The sequence below is a fragment of the Macaca fascicularis genome, chromosome 1, assembly GCF_037993035.2.
Source record: "Macaca fascicularis isolate 582-1 chromosome 1, T2T-MFA8v1.1".
Classification (NCBI taxonomy): domain Eukaryota; kingdom Metazoa; phylum Chordata; class Mammalia; order Primates; family Cercopithecidae; genus Macaca; species Macaca fascicularis.
Window position 1 is genome coordinate 4,190,546 of NC_088375.1, and position 18,425 is coordinate 4,208,970.

At 43.5% G+C, this 18,425-nt stretch overlaps 1 protein-coding gene across 1 annotated transcript in view; it reads right to left on the bottom strand.

Annotated features, from left to right (window-relative positions):
* Positions 1 to 16,177, bottom strand: part of DRC8 (dynein regulatory complex subunit 8) — a 168,542-nt gene extending 152,365 nt beyond the window's left edge. Inside the window, 1 exon segment of the mRNA XM_015431792.4 lies at positions 15,875 to 16,177. Within this exon segment, the coding sequence (XP_015287278.3) occupies positions 15,875 to 15,899 (25 nt within the window). The 5' untranslated portion in view covers positions 15,900 to 16,177.
* Between the last annotated feature and the right edge of the window lie 2,248 nt (positions 16,178 to 18,425).

Sequence of the window (18,425 nt, forward strand, 5' to 3'; positions counted from 1 at the left end):
TTCTGTAAATTTGAAATTACTTCACAAAGTTTATTTCACAAAGTTATTTTGAAATAGTTAGCATTGAATAAGGTTATGTTCCGAGAATGGACTATCTGAATTCAGGATTTCAGAGGTGGCACAATCCTGAATATTGGCAACATCCATGGTTTGGCCATGGAAGTGGGTGGCTGAAGTGTAAGAGATAAAAAGTTGCTAAAATTGAGGTCAGACTTTAATTTTCCTTTCATTTCATAATACAGCATCGTTTCATATGAAATTTCATTGCATTTACTGATTTCACCTGAAGATTTTTTTTTTTTTTTTTTTTTTTTGAGGCGGAGTCTCGCTCTGTCGCCCAGGCTGGAGTGCAGTGGCCGGATCTCAGCTCACTGCAAGCTCCGCCTCCCGGGTTCCCGCCATTCTCCTGCCTCAGCCTCCCCTGTAGCTGGGACTACAGGCGCTCGCCATCTTGCCCGGCTAATTTTTTGTATTTTTTTTAGTAGAGACGGGGTTTCACTGTGTTAGCCAGGATGGTCTCGATCTCCTGACCTCGTGATCCGCCCGTCTCGGCCTCCCAAAGTGCTGGGATTACAGGCTTGAGCCACCGCGCCCGGCCACCTGAAGATTTTTAATCTCTAAATTCTTTTTCACTTTTGAGGCTTTTCATGCTTATAACTATTGTGTAATTTAGCTACTAATGGAAATCAACTAACCATTTAAAGAGGTACACAGCTCTTCTTCCTCATTGCTAATGAAGATCTTAAATAAGAGAATCTCAAATCCCTATAGCTCTGACATATATTAGACATATTGCCATTTTTCAGGTTTATTATCTTGGGCCCTACTCAGAATATTTAACCTCTGTGATAATATTGAATTTAATATAATTTTTAACAATATTTCAGCTACTTTCATTATTACCAAAGATGGTAATAATAACAATGGCACATCATCTCTACCATCTCTGGTAGGTGCTATCATCCCTAAGTCCTGAGCACCTCTGATTTCAAATATTCAAAGTAAACCACCAGCCTTCTGCATGGCTGGAAGGGACTACTGGCCACCTGGTTACTCCAGGGGATGGGAGATTTAATCATTTGCTTTTTGACTTTCATCCAAATCTCCTCGATTTAGCCTGACTCCACATACATGCTTTCTGAGATGGCTGCTGTGTCTAATCGTGAGCCTTTCAAGGCTTTTAAGCTCAAATTGGTTTGTTTCTTTTTGGCTCCCTCTTCTATAAGCTTATACATATTTTCTTTGTTTATGCTAGGTAAATTGCGCCTGGTCCAACCATTTAATAATGCATTATATCTCCTCACTTTCTATCTTTTTACACACCACCATTATCTCCTTTCCTATTTTCTTCATCCCTGTATATTTGTGCCTTTTTTACTTCTTTACTGTCATTTTAGTGTGGTTTCAGGAGTAAAAATAAGTATGTGGGCCAGGCGTGGTGGCTCACGCCTGTAATCCCAGCACTTTGGGAGGCCAAGCAGGCAGATCACCTGAGGTCAGGAGTTTGAGACCAGTCTGGCCAACATGGTGAAACCCCAACCCTACTAAAAATATAAAACTTAGCCAGGCGTGGTGGCGGGTACCTATAACCCAGCTACTTGGGAGGCTGAGGCAGGAGAATTGCTTGAACCCCGGAGGCGGAGGTCGCAGTGAGCCAATATGGCGCCACTGCACTCCAGCCTGGGCAACAAGAGAGAAACTCCATCTCAAAAAAACTAAACTAAACTAAAATAAATACAGGTGCCCAACCACTATGTTGAAGTGGAGGTGCTATTCCAGTCTTTTAAATGATGAGGCTGGATTAAATATGTGATTTGCAATCTGAGCGCCTCTGCAAATGTAATGGTAACTCTGAGCTATTTTCAGTATTTTCTTTTTTTTCTTTTTTCTTTTTTTTTTTCTTTTTTTGAGACGGAGTCTCACTCTGTTGCCCAGGCTGGAGTGCAGTGGTGCGATTTCAGCTCACTGCAACCTCCGCCTCTTCGGTTTAAGCGATTCACCCACCTCAGCCTCCCGAGTAGCTGGGACTACAGGCATGCACCACCACGCCTGGCTAATTTTTTGCATTTTTAGTATAGATGGTGAGTACCTTGTGATCCTTTTGTACTAATTACATTATTTCTTTCCAATTTTAAAGAAATCAATCATAGACCTACATGCTGCCATTCAGAGCTTATGATCAGAATAAAATACAGATTTGCTTATTGTCTCTTTATCCTGTTACAGTGGAAATGACATGAAACCAGACATTTTGTTTCTTTTATTACTGAATCCCTGGATTCAGAAAATGTGTAGGATATAGTAATCACTTGTTTTTGGTTTTTTTCTTTTTTTGTATTTTTTTGGTTTTTTTCTTTTTTTGTATTTTTTTGGTTTTTTTCTTTTTTTGTATTTTTATTTTTAGTAGAGACAGAATTTGGAAATTGGGTTATCCTCTGTAACCAGTAAGAACCATCAGAGATGAGATTCAACAAAATTATTTTTCCCAAAAACAAAAAACTAGCCAGATATGGCGGCACACACCTGTAGTTCCAGCTACTCAGGAGTCTGAGGTGGGAGGATCGCTTGAGCGCAGGAGTTTGAGGCTGCAGTGAGCTAAGCATGGGCCACTGCACTCCAGCCTGGATGACAGAGGAAGATGTCGCTCCAGAAACAAAAGAAATTATTTTTCCAAAGTGGGTAGAGGATGAGGGTCAAAGCTGGGTCAAAAAAAATCCTTACATAAGAACATTTACAACATAACATTTTTAAACAATTTAAATATCTAACAGTTAGGGAAACCTTAAGTAAATTATAGTCCATAAGTCTTAATGTTAGGTCAAGTTGGTGCAAAAATAATTGCGGTACTTCTGATTACTTTTCTTTCCAATTTCTTTTTTTTTTTTTTTTTTAGATGGAGTCTTGCTCTGTTGCCCAGGCTGGAGTGCAGTGGCACGACCTTGGCTCACTGCAACCTCTGCCTCCTGGGTACAAGCGATTCTCCTGCCTCAGCCTCCTGAGTAGCTGGGATTACAAGCATGCGCCACCACGCCTGGCTAATTTTTGTATTTTTAGTAGAGACAGGGTTTTACCATGATGGCCAGGCTGGTCTCAAATTCCTGACCTCAAGTGATCCACCTGCCTCAGTCTCCCAAAGTGCTGGAATTACAGGTATCGGCCACCACGTCAGGCCCGATTACTTTTAATGGCAAAAACCACAATTTCTTTTGCACCAACCTAATATAATGAATGCAACTCTTTTATATGTTTTTAAGACATACTTGTGACGTGAAAAAATGTTTCTAATAGTAAGTGAAAACAGCTGGACATAAAACCATATTCAATATCATCTCAAGTTTATAAAACAAAACAAAATACAAATCTGCCTAGAAAAAGCCTGGAAGGAAATACACTAAAATGGCAAAATTCACTTTAAAGTTTAGATCAATGTTTCTTAACAGCATGCTCATTCTATGGTAATTTGTTAGAAATGCAGATTTTCAGACCCCACCCCCCTTTCCAAATTACTGAGGGTGGGATGCAACAATCTATTTCCAGAAGATTTTCTTTTTTCCCCTCTAGGAGATTGGAGTCTCACTCTGTTGCAATGGCGCGATCTCGGCTCACTGCAACCTCTGCCTCCTGGATTCAAGCAATTCTCCTGCCTCAGGCTCCCCAGTAGATTACAGGTGCCCGCCACCACACCCAGCTAATTTTTGTATTTTTATTTTTAGTAGAGACAGGGTTTCACCATGTTGGCCAGGCTGGTCTCGACCTCCTGACCTCAGGTGATCCACCCGCCTCAGCCTGCCAAAGTGCTAGGATTACAGGCGTGAGCCACCGCACCCAGCCCATTTTTTCAAATATTTCTTCTGCTCTGTTCTTTCTTTTCCTTCTGGCATTCCAATTACATGTTATTTCACACTTTTTAAATTATTTTGGGTGTTGTTTTTTCATTATTTTCTCTCTTTGCAATTCAGTTTGGAAAGTTTCTAGTGACATACCTTCAAGCTCAATGATTCTTTCCTCAGCCACACTGAGCCTATGGACTCCAGGGTTCGAGCGAATCTCCTGCCTCAGCCTCACAAGTAGCTGAGACTACAGGCACGTGCCACCATGCCTGACTAATTTTTGTCTTTTTGTAGAGATGGGGTTTTGCCATGTTGGCTAGGCTGGTCTCACACTCCTAACCTCAAGTGATCCACCCTCCTTGGCCTCCCAAAGTGCTGGGATTACAGGCATGAGTCACCAAGCCTGGCCTGAGCCTTTAACATATTAATCATAGTTCTTTAAATTCCTTGATAATTACAAAACACCCATCATATATCTAAGTCCAGTTCTGATGCTTGTTTTGTCTCTTCAGACTGTTTTTCTTGCCTATTAGCATGTCTTGTCAATTTTTGTTGGAAGCCAGACATGATAGTAATCAGCCACTAGTGTGAGGCTTTACCTCAGTCTGGCTAGGAGTAGGGCTGTGTTTAATGTTTGCTGTAGTTGTAGGTGCTAGATTCCTCTTCAGGCTTCCCTAAGAACTTGTCCTTAGAGTCTCCATCTTCTAGGTCTTCCAGCTGCAAGCCACTGTTAATTGTACTGAACTGTATTCCTGTTGATGTGGTGGTAAGCTATGGGTGAGGAGAATTCTATCATCTTATGATTAAATCTCAGTCTTTTAGTGGACCCGTGTCAATGGGCTGTGACCTTCACAAGAGTTTCAGCTTCTCCCCATCCCTTGAGATAAGACCAGACTAGAGGGCACTGAAGTTGGCCTTTTTATGAAGAATGCACTAGCATATTTCAAAAGGGTTGCCTTCCCCTTCCCCTGCTAAACCAACCTTGCTTGGCTCTTCACCAGAATAACCTGGTGGGGTTCCCAGGAATAAAACCGGAGAAAGTGTGAGGGACCTCCTAAGACTGCAGGCCTCCAGGAGTTTCTCACTCTCATGACAGTCCACGTGCAACCTCCAGCAATTTGTCACAATTCACAAATATTTCTTCCAGTTTATGGCTCCCGGAGCAACTGGAGTGATGACTTCCTTTTGAGCGGAAACTGGAAGTCTGCTTTACCTATCTAAGCCTCCATTTCCTTATTTGGGGAAAGCAGGTAACAGAGGCACATAGATTTACTGTAAGGATTAAAGGACATAATACATGTAAAACATTTAGTCCAGTGCCTATTTGAGAGTAAGAGCTCTATACATGTTAACCATTGGGGAGTTTTCCCAACATTTTTAAGTGCTTCCTTCATGAAATTCTTCCTACCTGGCTTTAGTGACACTATTTGCTCATTTTCCCATGATTTTGCAATTGTGCTTTCAACCTTATTCACAAGTTATTTTTCTCCATTCAATCACTGATTTTCACCCAGAGTTCTGATCCTAGTAATTTCTCCTTTCAGTCAACATTCTCTTTTTTTTCTGGGGGGGGTGGTGGCAGGGGTTCACAGAGTCTCACTCTGTTGCCCAGGCTAGAGTGCAATAGCACGATCTCGGCTCACTGCAACGTCTGGCTCCCTGGGTTCAAGCGATTCTCCTGTCTCAGCCTTCCAAGTAGCTGGGATTACAGACGCCTGCCACCACACCTGGCTAATTTTTGTATTTTTGGCAGAGAGGGGGTTTTGCCATGATGGTCAGGCTGGTCTCGAACTCCCTACCTCGGGTAATCCACCCGCCTGGGCCTCCCAAAGTGCTGGGATTACAGGCCTGAGCCACTGTGTCCCACCTCAGTCAACATTATTTTTTATTGTATCCATTTTCTCTGGACATTCTCAACCATTCCCAAGACTACAACCACTTATAGAGGGATACATTCAAGCGATCCAACACCCATCAGTCTCATTTCTCATTCAATAGATATTTAGGTACCAAGGACATAGCGCTGCCTATGTTATATCCCAACCTGGATGCCTCACAGGCACCTACACTCAACATGTGCAAGACTAGAACTAGTATTGACATAACTCTATTATTCCTCTTTATTCTGCTACCCAACCAGAAACCGTGTCCCTGACCTGACTCAATATTCATATCTGTCCTATTACAAAATCTATCCATTTCCTCTAGCCTATCTCCTTGTTTCATTCCTGACTTCATCACTTTGGTTCAGGGTCTTATCTTTCTGGACAAACCTGGAGTTCCAAACCTGGAGTCCATCTAATCCACTGAACACACTTGCTCAAGTGATTTTTCTAGACAACAAATATGATTGTCTTTTTGTTTAATTTTTTTTTTTTTTAAACAGTCTCATTCTGTCACCCAGGTTGGAGTTCTGTGGCGCCATCCTGGCTCACTGTAACCTCCAACTCCCGGGTTCAAGTGATTATCCTGCCTCAGCCTCCCGTCTTGTTAAAAACTTTTAATCACTCACCAATGCTTTAAGAATAAAAACTCCCACATCTCCTAACCTTTCCTAAATTTCAGGCATATTGAATCTTCACGATTTCAAGTATGTTATTTCTTCTTTTTGTGAAATAGCCATCCCCTACTTGTTCTCTGGGCTATTATACCTTCAAGATAAGCTTGGGGCTGGGAGCCGTGGCTCATACCTGTAATCCCAACACTTTGGGAGGCTGAGGCAGATGGATCACTTGAGGTCAGGAGTTCCAGACCAGCCTGGTCAACATGGTGAAACCCCATCTCTACTAAAAATACAAAAATTAGGCCAGGCACAGTGGCTCATGCCAGTAATCCTAGCATTTTGGGAAGCCAAGGCAGGCGGATCATTTGAGGTCAGGAGTTCGAGACCAGCCTGGCCAACATGGTGAAATCCCGTCTCTACTAAAAATACAAAAAAATGAGCCCAGCATGGTGGCACACGCCTGTAATCCCAGCTACTTGGGAGGCTGAGACATAAGAAGTGCTTGAACCCAGGAGGCAGAGGTTGCAGTGAGCCAAGATCATGCCATTGCATTCCAACCTGGGCGACAAGAGCAAGACTACATCTCAAAAAAAAAAAAAAAAAAAAAAAAAAAAAGATAAGCTTCGGTTATCTCCTTCAGAAAGGCAACTTTTATTCAACATTCAGCAAATACTGAGCTATATGCCATGCTCTGGGTATATAACAGCAAATAACAGCATGAGCATGATCCCTATCCTTTTGGAAGAGTCTAGAAGGAGAAGCAGACATCAAACGACACATCTACAGGTAACTACAAAATATAGAAAGAAAGAGGAAAAAAAAAACCAGCTATGAGAGGGAATAAAAAGTGGCTATAATTTAAACATGGTGTGTGTGAATCAGGTGGCTCTCCCCGGGCACCCAATCATCATATATGTGCAACTATCATAGCATTTATCACATTATTGTATCATTATCTCCTTAGCTGCCTGTCTTCCTCATTAGATGGAAATTCTTCAAACCAAAGGTCAGATAAATTGACACTAACAAGCAAAATCTTAAAAAGAAAAAAAAAGGCAATGTCCAAATTCTAGCCCAGGTTTTTAAACTCCCAATTTTACTAGTGCATTTTAAAAAAATAAAATTATGGGCCAGATGTGGTGGCTCAAGCCTGTAATTCCAGCACTTTGGGAGGCCAAGGTGGGAGGAATGCCTGAGGCCAGGAGTTTGAGACCAGCCTGGGCAACAAAGCAAGATCTTAACTTTACCAAAAATAAAAATGTTAGCTGGGCACAGCGTCACGCCCCTGTAGTCCCAGCTACTTGGGAGGCCAAAGTGGGAAGATCACTCGAGCCCAGAAAGTAGAGGCTACAGTGATCGAGCCACTGCACCCTGGCCAGGGTGACAGAGTGAGACCTTGTCTCTTTTTTTCTGGTTTTTTTTTGAGATGGAGTTTCGCTCGCTGCCCAGGCTGGAGTGCAGTGGTGCTCTCGGCTCATCACAACCGCCACCTCCTAGGTTCAAATGATTCTCCTACCTCAGCCTCCCGAGTAGCTGGGATAGCAGGCATGTGGCACCACGCCTGGCTAATTTTGTATTTTTAATAGAGAGGCTGGGGTTTTTCCATGTTGGTCAGGCTGGTCTTGAATTCCCAACCTCAGGCGATCTGCCCGCCTCGGCCTCCCAAAGTGCTGGGATTACAGGCGTGAGCCACTGCGCCCGACCTAGACCTCATCTCTTAAAAAATAAAAATATAAACTAAAATTACTTTTTTATACTCTTAATATCTATAAAATCCATACTAGAGGTTTACAAAGTATTGTCAAGTACAAGATCTGGTAAACACACTTTCACAAGTGGGTAAGAATAATTTTTAATTATCATATTTAAGTGGGTTTTTAAAGTTTTGTAGACCTGACATTAAAATGAGATTTTAAAAATAAGTGCCCCTAAAAGTCTAATCACCCTGCTATCATCTCCTGGGCTTCCCCATGTAGTCCTTACCCATTTACACATATAATTTTTATATATTTGGCTGCAACTCAACAAGTCAACATACAACAATTTATTTTGTATACCCCATTAGTTGGACATGCAAATTTTATCTATATTTTCAGATTTAAAGATAACTTTACATTGATCATTTTGTGCTTATAGCTTTTTTTATTCTTTTCAGAATATATATATATATATTTTTTTTTTTGAGATGGAGTCTTGTCCAGGCTGGAGTGCAGTGGTGTGATCTCGGCTCACTGCAAGCTCCGCCTCCCAGGTTCATGCCATTCTCCTGCCTCAGCCTCCTGAGTAGCTGACTACAGGCGCCAGCCACCACGCCCAGCTAATTTTTTGTATTTTTAGTAGAGATGGGGTTTCACCGTGTTAGCCAGGATGGTCTCGATCTCTTGACCTCGTGATCCACCCGCCTCGGCCTCCCAAAGTTCTGGGATCAAACACGTGAGCCACCGCATCTGGCCCAGAATATATTTCTAAGAATAAATATCCAGAAGTATATTAAAGCTCAAAGCATGTGGACATCACTTTTTATTATTATTTTAGTTTCAAGGAATGGAAAGTTTAATAGGCAAGAAGGGAGAAGGAAGAAACTTCCCTGTAGAGACAGAGGGAGGGGGCTCCAAAGCCGAGAGAGGAGACCCCCGACTTCTTTATTACTATTTTTTTTTTTTTTTTTTTTAGCAAACAGAAGGTCTCACTATGTTGCCCAAGCTGGTCTCGAACTCCCAGTCTCAAGTAATCCTCCTACCTCAGCCTCCCAAAGTGCTGCGTTTACAGATGTGAGCCACCTTGCCTAGCCATCATCATTTATTCTTTAATACAAATTTCCAAATTGCCTTTGAGAAACAATGTACCATTTTTTTCATTCTGAATGTACTCAACATTTTCTATTAAAATGTGGTAAAATATACATAATGTAAAATGTACTGTATTAACCAGTTTTAACCGTATAGTTAGTTCAGCAGTGTTAGGTACATTCACTCTGCCGTGCAACCAATCTCCAGAACTCTTTTCATCTTGCAAAACTGGAACTCTATACTCCTTAAACAACTTCCCATTTCCCCTCCTCACAGCCCCTGGCAACCAGCAATCTACTTTCTGTCTGCACAAATGTGACTTCTCCAGGTATCTCATGTAAGTGGGATCATCGAGTACTTGTCCTTTTGACTGGTTTATTTCACTTAGCATAATGTCTTTCAGGTTCACTGAAGTGGTGGCATGTGTCAGGATTTCCTCCTTCGAAGGCGGAGTCAGATTTCACGGCATGTACACACCACACTGCGTCTGCGCATTCATCCGCTGACGGACGCCTGGGCTGCTTCCACCTTCTACCTGTGGTGAATACTGTTGCCATGAACATGTTGTGCGAATACCTCTTCAAGACCTTGCTTTCAATTATTTTGGATATATAGCCGTAAGTGGAATTGCTGGGTCAAATGGTAATTCGATTTTTAACTTTTTGAGGAACCGCCATACCACTTTCCATAGTAGCTGCACCATTTCTCATTGCCAACAACAGTCCACAAGGGTTCCAATTTCTCCACATCCTCACCAATACTTATTTGGGGGACTTTTGCTGATAGGCGTGAGGTAGTATCTCACTGTCCATTTGTGTTTTTTGTTTGTTTGTTTGTTTTTGTTTTTTTTTTTTGAGACGGAGTCTCGCTCTGTCGCCCAGGCTGGAGTGCAGTGGCCGGATCTCAGCTCACTGCAAGCTCCGCCTCCCGGGTTCACGCCATTCTCCTGCCTCAGCCTCCCCAGTAGCTGGGACTACAGGCACCCGCCACCTCGCCCGGCTAGTTTTTTGTATTTTTAGTAGAGACGGGGTTTCACCATATTAGCCAGGATGGTCTCGATCTCCTGACCTTGTGATCCACCCGTCTCGGCCTCCCAAAGTGCTGGGATTACAGGCTTGAGCCACCGCGCCAGGCCCTCACTGTCCATTTGATCTTTAAATTTATGACTATTCTTGAGACATTTTTGTAAATTTTATAAATCAGTACAAAAACAAATTTCAGTCCAGTTTTTCTTCAAATTTTGTTTTATTCTGAATAAGAGGAAACAAATTAGGCTTCAAAAAGCTAGTTTTCTTCTTTTGTTAGTCTTAACTGGATATTTATATTGGTCTAAGACAGGAAGAAAACCTATTAAATTACCCCAGAAATATGCAGGAATGCATTATGTATGATCCCAATTGGTAAGACTTAAAGTTTTCTTAATTTTTATGTTTTATTTGTTTTTTTGTTTTGAGACGGAGTCTTGCTCTGTTGCCCAGGCTGGAGTGCAATGGTGCAACCTAGGCTTACTGCAACCTCCATCTCCCACGTTCAAGCGATTCTCCTGCCTCAGCCTCCAGAGTAGCTGGGATTACAGGCACCCACCACCACACCCATCTGATTTTTTTATTTCTGGTAGAGACAGGGTTTCACCATGTTGGTCAGGCTGGTCTCAAACTTCTGACCTCAGGTGATCTGCCTACCTCGGCCTCCCAAAGTGCTGGAATTACAGGCAGGAGCCACCACGCCTGGCCAACTCCTATGTTTTATGTTAAGCAGATAACTAATAATTACTAATTCGCTAGATATGTACCAAACACTTTCCTTCCCATTTATTCAGCATTCCTTTATTTTACTTTATTTATTTACTTATTTGTTTATTTTTTTTGAGACAGAGTTTCGCCCTGTCACTCAGGCTGGAGTACAGTAGTGCGATCTCGGCTCACTGGAACCTCCACCTCCTGGGTTCAAGCGATTCTCCTGCCTCACTCAGCCTCCTGAGTAGCTGGGATTACAGGCACACGCCACCATACTCGGCTCACTTTTTGTATTTTTAGTAGAGACGAGATTTCACCATGCTGGCCAGGCTGGTTTCAAACTCCTGACCTCAAGTGATCCACTTGCCTCAGATTCCCAAAGTGCTGGGATTACAGGTGTGAGCCGGCCTCAGCATTCCTTTGATGCTAGGCACTGTGGTAGGTGCTGGGGATGTAAAATGAGTAAGAAAACATTGTCCCCATTGCATTGTGAAACATTTGGGTATAATTATCCCCACTTCACATCTGAGGAACCTGAAGCTACTTAGGTTTAGCATCTCGGCTAAGATCAGATAATTAGAGCTTGGGGAAAACGGAATTCAAATTCAAGGCTTACTTCAAAGCTCAACCTTTGTGCCGTCCCACAGACTACACTCTATACTATCAACAGCTACTATGAGGCTAGGCAAGGTGGCTCATGCCTGTAAACCCAGCACTTTGGGAGGCCGAGGGAGGCAGGTCACTTGAGCTCAAGAGTTTGAGACCAGCCTAGCCAACACGGCGAAACCCTGTCTCTACACATTTAAAAAATTAGTCGGGTATGGTGGCTTGCGCCTGTAATCCCAGCTACTCGAGAGGCTGAGGTGGGGGGATCGCTTGAGCCCAGGAGGTAGAGGCTGTAGTGAGCTGTGATGGCGCCACTACATTCCAGCCTGGGCAACAGAGCAAGACCCTGTCTCAAAATAAAAGAAGAAAAAAAAAAAACAACGTTATTTAAGGGAACCCTTTTTATAAAGTAATAGGCACCTGTAATTTCTGTTTTTTACTTTGTATTTCCAAATGTTGGGTTTTCAAAAGAGTGGCACAATGAAGGAAATCAAAAACAAAACAACAAACCTTGTAGAACCTTCTCCATCTAGGAGTTGATAATTGAATTAGAGGCACTTTTTCAAGCAATGTTATCAAAGCATGCAAAGTAACAAAGAATAGTTTAATACAAACAAAAATAGTAAATCCTGGAGTGAGCTTTTAATATCTGCAGCTTACTAAAAAGTTCACATACTTTCCAAAGCTCACTGGCTGCCAAAAGTTAGAATTTTATACCTAAGCAGTTTGTTTCCTAGACAGGAATCTAATTACAAACAGAAGATCCTTCCAGTCCTATATAAAATTATCTGAGAGACAGAAACAATAAGATTTAAGGAGCCAAAGAATCAACAATTGCATTGACTCTCCATTTAAACAGACAAAACAAAACAGAAGGAAAAGAAAGAACAAAACAAAAAATATTCTGGCTGAGGAAACTTTGGAAAAATAATAAAACTTCAAAAATATTTTTTTATCCCATTTCAAACATTATTCTTTCAGTTAAAAAAGTGGTTTTAAAAATAATTTGGTTCTAACATTTAAACTTTTAGCTAATATAATTCTGTATAATTTTTAATCTATGAAAAAATAAATTATACTGTATGAAAGCAAAAAATGCTACAAATAACTATAATAACTTCAACGTACATAATCTTAGAGAAAAGTTTTATGAGCACAATAGCCCCTTCTAATTTAGGTAATTTTTCTTATCAATATTCTCAATACTTCTATCAAAGTTAATTTCTAAATGTTGAAGAAGAGTGGATAGGATCAGTACCCTGAAACTTATTCCCCTTTTAGAACTTTTAAAAATCTCAATATTAAAGATGAACTATTTAAAACATACGTGTATTTCTACAATGAGGTCTTTTGTAGTTGTTTCTTAAAGACATGCTAGTGAATACCATGGCGTTGTGAAACAAAACGTTTTGTTGAGCCAGATGGAATAGAAGAATGTACCTTACTGCTAAAGCAGAGGGAAAAAGACCTAAAACGAGTTTTGTGTACTTTCAGGTATAGAATAAGTTTGGGGGAAATAGCTAGGAATGCTTTGGTTAAAACATAAGCTGTCTTCGATTAATTCAAATGTTCTGAATTCAACAAATATTTATTGATTACCTACCATGTTCCAAGCACTCTGCACAACACTCAGTATTAACAGATCAGAAATGGTCCCAGACCTTTTGGAACTTACAGGGTAATGAACACATCCTTCAAAATTATCCTTTCTTTTGTGTGATTCCATGGTCATCAAATACAAATTCACACTACCCAAAGCTTAGTACCCATAAAACAGTATATTACATTACCAAAATCAGCCTGCTGGTCAATGTATATACCCCTATTTAAATTAATAAATCATTCAGGCTTGCACATCAGTCTTTTATGAGTTTAGTTGAGTGAATCCTCAAAACTTAATCAATTCTAATTGGTTAGATGTAATTTCTGAAAATTCAAAATACAGTAGCTGGCAATCAAAATAGTAATGGACTATTTCCATTAAAAGATCACCAAAGTGAGTCTCTACTTAGTTTATCCCCTGACAAAATGCCTTTATTTCATAATACCCTTCAAACTGCAACTAGTTAATCCATAAAACTGTTAACAATAAATGAGATATAGCATATGAGTGCTTCTGGAACTTTTTTTTTTTTTTTTTGAGACGGAGTTTTACTCTGTCGCCAGGCTGGAGTGCAGTGGCGCGATCTTGGCTCACTGCAGCCTCCGCCTCCTCAGTTCAAGCGATTCTCCTGTCTCAGCCTCCCGAGTAGCTGGGACTACAGGGTGTGCCACCACGCCCGGCCTTCTCAAACTTTAATGTACATACAAATCACCCACAGACATGTTAAAATGAAGACTGATTCACTAGGTCGGGGACAGCCAGTGATGTCCAGGCTGCTGTCCACGGACTACAAGGATACACACCTAGCACAGTGGTTGGCACCGAGACTACTCAGCCCAGTTAACTATTCCCTCCCATTTGTATATATCTCATCTCCCTTACTGATCTCACCTTTCTTGGAAGCAAAGACAATGGCTTTTTCATCTTTGTATCTTTCAAAGTTCTAAGTAGAATGAATGCCTTATCTACATAATGGCATTAGATATATGTATTCTGAATGAATGGCATCCACCTTTTAACAGTGATTATTTCTTCTATGAGTTATCAACAGAATTGTTTCTCTGAATTTATTTTAAATAGAAAAATATTGTTCAAAAGCCGAAAAATCAGGAAAACTCTCAATTTTAAAAACCGATAAATACTGTATTTGTACCATACTCCAGTGCGTTTTTTCTCATGCTGACCTAACCTTTTTTAATAAAATAAATATCCATAATTACCTGCTAGTTTATCTCCTAATGGTTTTCCTTTTTTTTTCTTTTTTTTTTTTTTTTTGGTAAATAAAAATAAGCCATCAATTTTTCAGGGAAAGTTTTAAAACTACCCTTTTCTTTGTATGCAAGGGCACCTTTGTAAAGTAATACCTATAAAATAATCCTGGCTTCTCGGATTAATATTATATAAAAATCACAGTATCCTTGTTATCAATAGGTAGACCGTTGGCACAGTTTCATGTGTGTCTTCGCCGATTTTCTGTGATCACCGGAACAAGTGACTAAATATCTCAGGATTCGTTTCTTCCCTTGTAAATATTAGCTGTTAACCTGACCACACTTGGTTCTGTGCAGAGAAAAATGGTTTGAGGGGGTGTTTTGAGCACTCCAGAAAGAAAACAGAGGAGGAATATTTTCACTTCCTACTTGTTTACCTTTACTGTTTTATGGCTTTTGGATATTTTTGGGTGACTCTGCCACCTACCAAACACAATTATTTTTGAGTACCTAAGGGCATGGTAACCAAGGATCGGGTTTTAATCCTACCATTAATCACACCATGAATTGAAAACAACATGAAAGGTCTTGCAAATAAACGTAATCACTTTTTGGCGTCTCCGCACAGGCAACACACCGATGCCTCTGATCTGGCGACCTTAAGCCTCGAAGCGCAGTCCCGCCTCTGCAGGCGGCCACCGCGCGGGGCTGGGTGGTCCCCCGGGGACCGCGAGCGGTTCCAAGGTCTCCGCCAGATTTTGGTTTTCATCTTTATTAAAACTGCTGTTTAGGTGTGTGTCTTTTTTTTCTTTTTTTTTTTTTAAGACAAGACAACAGGCCAGTTGCGCGACGCAAGCCGGCCGCGGGGCAGGCATTTCGGAGCACCGGGAAGCTCGGAGGCAGCGGCGGTGACCTCCAGACCGTCCTCCTGCGTCCTCATTAAGGAGGCAAAATGGTGGCCGCGAACGCCATCAGGCTGCGCCAGGGCGGGGTTTCGGCGCCAACACAGAGGATCCCGCCAGATTCTGGCGGCCAGAACTCCTCCTCACCCAGGCCACCCCCCGGGGCCCACAGCCTGGACAGCTACGGGCGTGGCACCTGCGGCACCGAGACCCCCGGCGAGGGTGTGGAGGCGGCGACGACTTCCCCGCGACAGTGAACAACGACGCCATTATCAGCACCCCCTGCCGGCGCCTCCGGCGCAGCCCGCGCAGGAGCCGAGGCCCGGCCTCCGAGGGAGGGGGAAGGAGGACGCGGCGGGAGGAGAGGAAGAGGGGGAGGAGGGCGAGAGGAGGGGAGAGAGAACAGGGCGGGAGGAGAGAGAAGACGGCGGGAGGAGGGAGAAGAAGGCGGGAGGAGGGAGAAGAAGGCGGGAGGAGGGGAGACAGGCGGAGCGGCAGGCCGGGCTGGCTGCGGGGACGGGGGCAGGGCGGCGGCGGCTGCTGCTGCTGCGGGGTGGCCCCCTCCTCGGGCCACCCTCTCCCTGCGGCTGGGGACTCCAGATGGACGAGGGCCCACCCCACCCGGCGCTTCCCCGTGCGACCCGGTGTCGCGGCGGGCGGCGAGGCCAGCGGCTCCCCGTCGCCTCTACCTTACCTTCCCTGTCTTTCTCGTCCGCCATCTTGCTGCGGAGCCGGTCGCCTGGGAGATGCCTAACGATAACCTCGGCCGCGGTGTCCCGGCCTGCTCAGCGCCCCGCGGCGAGCCTGGCTTGGAGGAGGGGCCGCTCCGAATTCTGGGGGAGGAAGACCCTTGGGCGGGGCGGGGCGGGGAGAAGGCTCCGAGCGCGCGCCGCGTCCCCGCTTCCCGCCACGACCCTCGCGCTGGGGGAAGACCAGAAGCCGCGTCTGCCACCCGGCCCCAACCTTGTCCCTGCAGACCCGAGGCCGGAGCCCGACTAGTCGCGGGCCTAGCAGTGTTACTTCATCACACGCTCCCCAGCCCCCCTTCCCTTATTTCTCATCCATTTGGGGACAGCACGCGCGCGCACACACCCTCGCCCCTCCTGTCCTGTTTGTGCGACGTGGCGTTGCTCGATTTTTGTTGTGAACTGCAGATTTTGAAAAGCGCCGGAGAGCTAGGTGAAGAGCTGGGCTCCCGAGGGGGTGACAGAACCAGCCCGCGGCCCGACCTCCTCCTCCCGCTTCCCATCGGCCCGGCTGCTGCAGAACGGCCGCGCCTGCCCTCCCGGTTTCTCCCGTCCAGTCCTCACCGTCCTTTCCCAGAGAAAGCGGCAGCACAGCCTATGACAACTAAGCTGAAACGGAAAAACTGGGCCGGGCGCAAGAGGAAACCAGAGCCATTCGACTATTATTACTAGAGGAGAGGAATAGCTGTAGAAAAACATGCGCAAAATAGGCACAAACATTGCGTCGTCAAGGCTGCAATGTCTCACAAAATAGAAGGTTCTCATAGCAACAAAAACGTGCCCATGTTGTGCTCAGTGTTAACATGCGTTAAAATGTTCTTAGTTGTGAAATTTGACATGACCGCTGGTTAAAGTTACAATGGAAGTTTTAAATCCTGCTTTCCGGAAACTTTGCAGCCATAGCATGAGGTTAAATTTTTCTTATTTTCAGGACAAGTTTACTTATACTGGAATATAGTAAAGCTCTTTTTATAAAGAGCTTTGAATAAAATACCTAACGATGTGGTTCAAACGAACACATTTTCAAAACTAATTTTAAATGGTATTTCAGTGCATATGTTATGTAAAAGCAATTTATAAACTAAACTAAATTTTAAGAGCCTTCAAAATACAAAGTACTCTTATTTAATGACTTAACAGTTTTAATGCTTTTATTCTGTTTCTATAATCTCTCAGGAAATCCTGACTATATTTTTATTAAAATAACTTTTTCTGTAGAAGATACCCATTTGGTGCTGTGATCAGCATTCTGCCTGAAATTGAATATAAACAACTGAATCATTACAAAATGGCTCATGTTAGAAGATACTTAAAACGAATACAATCTTGTACAGTAAATTTTTAACACCCCAAAATAACGAAAAGTAATTATTAGCATTCATTTATATCTACATCTCAGTCAATATGATCTAAATATTTGTGTTTAAAGCCTCCCTCTCTCCATATAGATAATGAAGGGCTTTGAAATAAGTGTAGGAAACCCTAAGTTTGGTCTCAGGCTTGCTATTCATTCACTATGCTTTTTCGTCTGCTGTTTACAGTTTCCTTTTTCTGGAGCGTCTTTCTCTGCTCTCTCCCCCGCCATCATTTCAGCTTCCCACAAACACACATTTGTCCCCTCCTGGTTGTCATGCAGGATGACTGTCTTTGTTTTTGTTTTTGTCTTTTGTTTTTCGAGACAGGGTCTCGCTCTGTCCTCCGGGATGGAGTGCAGTGGTGCGATCTCTGCTCACAGCAGCTTCCGCCTCCCGGTCTCAAGTGACCCTCCCACCTCAGCCTCCCAAGTAGCTGGGAGGAGAGGCTCGCGCCACCCTGTCTGCTAGTTTTTGTATTTTTTGTAGAGACAGGGTTTCCCCCTGTTGCCCAGGCTGCTCTCAAACTCCTGAGCTCAAGCGATCTGCCGCCTGCCTCGGCCTCCCAAAGTTCTGGGATTGCAGGTGTGAGCCACCGTGCCTGGCCAGGATGACCTTCTCGAAGTCACCTACTAATTGAAGCTCTCCCTCTCAGCCTTTTCCTCTATGGCCCCATACTCATAGAGCCTCCCACATTGATTTGCAATGCTTTCTTTTTTTTTTTTTTTTTTTTTTTTTTTTGAGACGGAGTCTCGCTCTGTCACCCAGGCTGGAGTGCAGTGGCCGGATCTCAGCTCACTGCAAGCTCCGCCTCCCGGGTTCCCGCCATTCTCCTGCCTCAGCCTCCCGAGTAGCTGGGACTACAGGCGCCCGCCACCTCGCCCGGCTAGCTTTTTGTATTTTTTTAGTAGAGACGGTGTTTCACCGTGTTAGCCAGGATGGTCTCGATCTCCTGACCTCGTGATCCGCCCGTCTCGGCCTCCCAAAGTGCTGGGATTACAGGCTTGAGCCACCGCGCCCAGCCTGATTTGCAATGCTTTCGTTCGTTCACTTGTTTCCACCTGCCAAACAGTAAGGTCTTGAAGACAGAAACAGCATTATTCATTCATATATCCCCAGTATCTAGTACAGTTTTTCTGTTTGGCAA